The sequence below is a fragment of the Bison bison genome, unplaced genomic scaffold, assembly GCF_000754665.1.
Source record: "Bison bison bison isolate TAMUID 2011002044 unplaced genomic scaffold, Bison_UMD1.0 scf7180017854254, whole genome shotgun sequence".
In the NCBI taxonomy this organism is placed as follows: domain Eukaryota; kingdom Metazoa; phylum Chordata; class Mammalia; order Artiodactyla; family Bovidae; genus Bison; species Bison bison.
In genome coordinates this window covers 4,092-6,995 of record NW_011484827.1, presented here as the reverse complement: position 1 = coordinate 6,995, position 2,904 = coordinate 4,092, and the positions used below count along the sequence as shown (strand labels likewise).

General features: G+C 50.6%; 1 protein-coding gene across 1 annotated transcript in view; it reads right to left on the bottom strand.

The window, feature by feature from the left end:
* LOC105000419 (pepsin F-like) overlaps positions 1 to 2,898 on the bottom strand; it is a gene marked incomplete at its 5' end in the record, with an annotated part of 7,342 nt that extends 4,444 nt beyond the window's left edge. The window contains 3 exons of the mRNA XM_010856304.1: positions 384 to 500; positions 1,410 to 1,609; positions 2,821 to 2,898. Coding sequence (XP_010854606.1) covers positions 384 to 500; positions 1,410 to 1,609; positions 2,821 to 2,898 — 395 coding nt within the window. The remainder of the gene's footprint in view (positions 1 to 383; positions 501 to 1,409; positions 1,610 to 2,820) is intronic.
* Between the last annotated feature and the right edge of the window lie 6 nt (positions 2,899 to 2,904).

The window sequence follows — 2,904 nt, the reverse complement described above, 5'->3', positions numbered from 1 at the left end:
GGAGATCCAACCAATCCATCCTAAAGGAGATCAGTCCTGGGTGTTCATTGGAAGGACTGATGTTGAAGCTGAAACTTCAATACTTTGGCCACCTGATGTGAGAGTTGACTCATTTGAAAAGACCCTGATGCTGGGAAAGATTGAGGGCAGGAGGAGAAGGGGACAACAGAGGATGAGATGGTTGGATGGCATCACAAACTCAATGGACATTAGTTTGGGTAAACTCTGAGAGTTGGTGATGGACAGGGAGGTCTGGCGTGCTGCAGTCCATGGGGTCGCAAAGAGTCAGACACGACTGAGTGACTGAACTGAACTGAACTGTATGTGTCCATGTGCATGTGTGGGAGCATCATTTGGGGTGGCCCTCAGAGGGGGAGGCTTACCGGTCCACGGCTATCTGCCACAAGTGGGCTTGGGTCACCAGTACCCACTTGAGAGCTCCCTTGTGGTAGGCGTGGTCCACCCCACCAAGCATCAGCAAGCTGCTCTTCTGCGGCCAGCTGAAGAGAGAAGAAGGGGCTTGTTGGAGGAGAGTAACACCAGGCACTGTCTGAGGACTGCACTTCTTCACCCATCAGAGGCATTACTACGGTCTCCATTTTATACATGCGGAAACAGATGCTTGGAGAGCTTGAGTACCTGATCAGGGTCGGTCCCCATCTAACGAGTGTCACAGAAGAGGTTCGAAGCTGAGCAGCCTGGCTTCAACCAGGCCTGGCTCCGACCACCCATCCTTCTGAAGAAGGCCTGGACCTTTCCAGCAGCTGAATGCTCAGATGTACCCTAGGAGGACTCTATGCTGGAGGGGTCGGGCTTCCTCCTTGTCTAGCCTGTCATTTTTCAGGAAAGCTGATGTCTGAGGGCGCTAAAAATATGGGTTCAGGCTCACCCAGGGTTGGCTTCTCTTGCCTGTGACCTGTGCGATCTATGGAACTTCAAGCTGAGCAGGCTGCCCACCTCCACTCTCCCTGTCTTGAAATCCCTAATGTGTTTCGAATAAGGGGTTTCACATTTTCATTTTTGAGCTGGCTCTTACAAATTCTGTAGCTCGTCCTGGGTTCCCGGTGAAATGTTAATGAGGAAGGAAACATTCCCAGCATCCCTCTCCTTCCATCCATATCAAATTCATCAGCAAATCCTGTTGCCTTTTCCTCCAACATCCTGACACCTTCTATTGCTTTCCCTGTTACCTCCACCTCCCTGGACAAAACTGCACCCTTGGACCCATGAGCATGGCTGTGTTCCAGTGAAACCGAATTGATAAAAACCCCGGATGGGGCCAGATGCGATCCTGGGCTGTAGTTCTCCTAGGCTAGACCATCTCACAGGAATGTTCTGGATGAGATAGTCTTTAATTTTTCATGCAATACAGTTAATTTGGAGAGAGGACTTGTCCAGCTCAGACTTACCTGCTTATGAAAAAGGCAAAGACAGGCTCAGGAATGATTCTGTTTTTATTCAGGTTGTCGAAGATGGGGGTGGTCCCATGGATGGCGAGGCTGGGTTGGGCTAAGCCCATGATGCCGTCATAAGATGCATGTTCCAAGGCCCCACTGAGCTGATTCATGCTGAGGACAAATGTCTGCGACTTGGCAATAAGTCGCCCGATCTGTGAGAGAGGAGAGCATGCCCACGTAAAGTTTAGGAAGTGGGACTAGAACTGGGCTGTGGGACTGTACATGCCATTAGCACTCTAGAGAACTGAATCCTCAGTTGATCTCAGATGGGGACATCAAGCTGGGACAGGAGTTTGGGTTCCATTTGTGTGGGGCCATGCATCTTAGCAATACCTGCTTATCCTGCAAACAGCATGTGAATGAGTCAAATTGGTCTCATGTCTTCTGTACAGGTGGGGCAACCAAACTCAGGACAGGACTGAATGGTTCCCCTCTGAGGATACTATGAATAGAGAGCAGACTAGTCTTCTCTTTGGCAACACTATGATCTGATGACAAACACGAACTGAATTCATTGCACTGGATTGTGGATCCTGCCTCTGCCCAGGCAGACAGAAGCCCATTATGCAATGTCTCTGGCTGGGTTCTAATGAAAATTCTGCCTGGATATCAGGCTTTTGGGGATGTGCACACTTGTGTGTAAGTGTCTGTGTGAGTGTGAGGCAGAGAGAGACAGAGACCCAGACAGAGAAACAGGGAGAGCATATTCAGGCACTTTGTGTGTGTTGGGGGGCAGGCCATAGTTTTTGTTAGTCTTAAAGGCCCCTTAGACTGAGAACCCTTTTATCAGGCCCATCTTACATCTGTGACCCCTGATTCCCCTGCCTGGATACCTGAAGCCCTGTGCTGCCCCAGGGGCCCCAGATCAGTTTTATCCTCTCCCCAAACCCACACCTACTTGAGTCCTGAAGGTCAGTGAAGCTCCACTTAAAAAATATGTGACCTTGGCAAGGCCCTCGCTCTGTGCACCTCATGTCCCTCGTCTTTATCCTGAGCTAATAATAGTACCTCCTGCCTGGGGATGTTGCAGGATAAAACAAGTTATTACCATGAAAGTGCCCTGTAGAGCGTGTGAATATAAAAGGGGGTGCTTTATTGCCCCTTCTTCCTGCTCCAGCAAAATGAACATTGGGTAATGGAGATGCAAGTCCACACCCCAGGCCCCTCTCTGGGGTTCGTTGTTTTGGGAGTTTGTGTGTCAGCAGGGGAGCTGTCTCCCCAGGGACAGGGCCCTGCTGGGCAGGTGGCCAGCCACTAGGGGATTTTCAGAAAGACAGTCCCTCCCAGCTGGTAGTGCATCTATTTTGCAGGCATTGGCTGCTCCCAGGACCAGACCTGACTGAGGCCCTGGTTCCCATGTTACCCGAACAGTGTCAGTGGCAAGAACTCCCATTATCCTTCCACATCCATAACGGAGGTTGATGTGTTTCCCATCGCCGGACTGGAA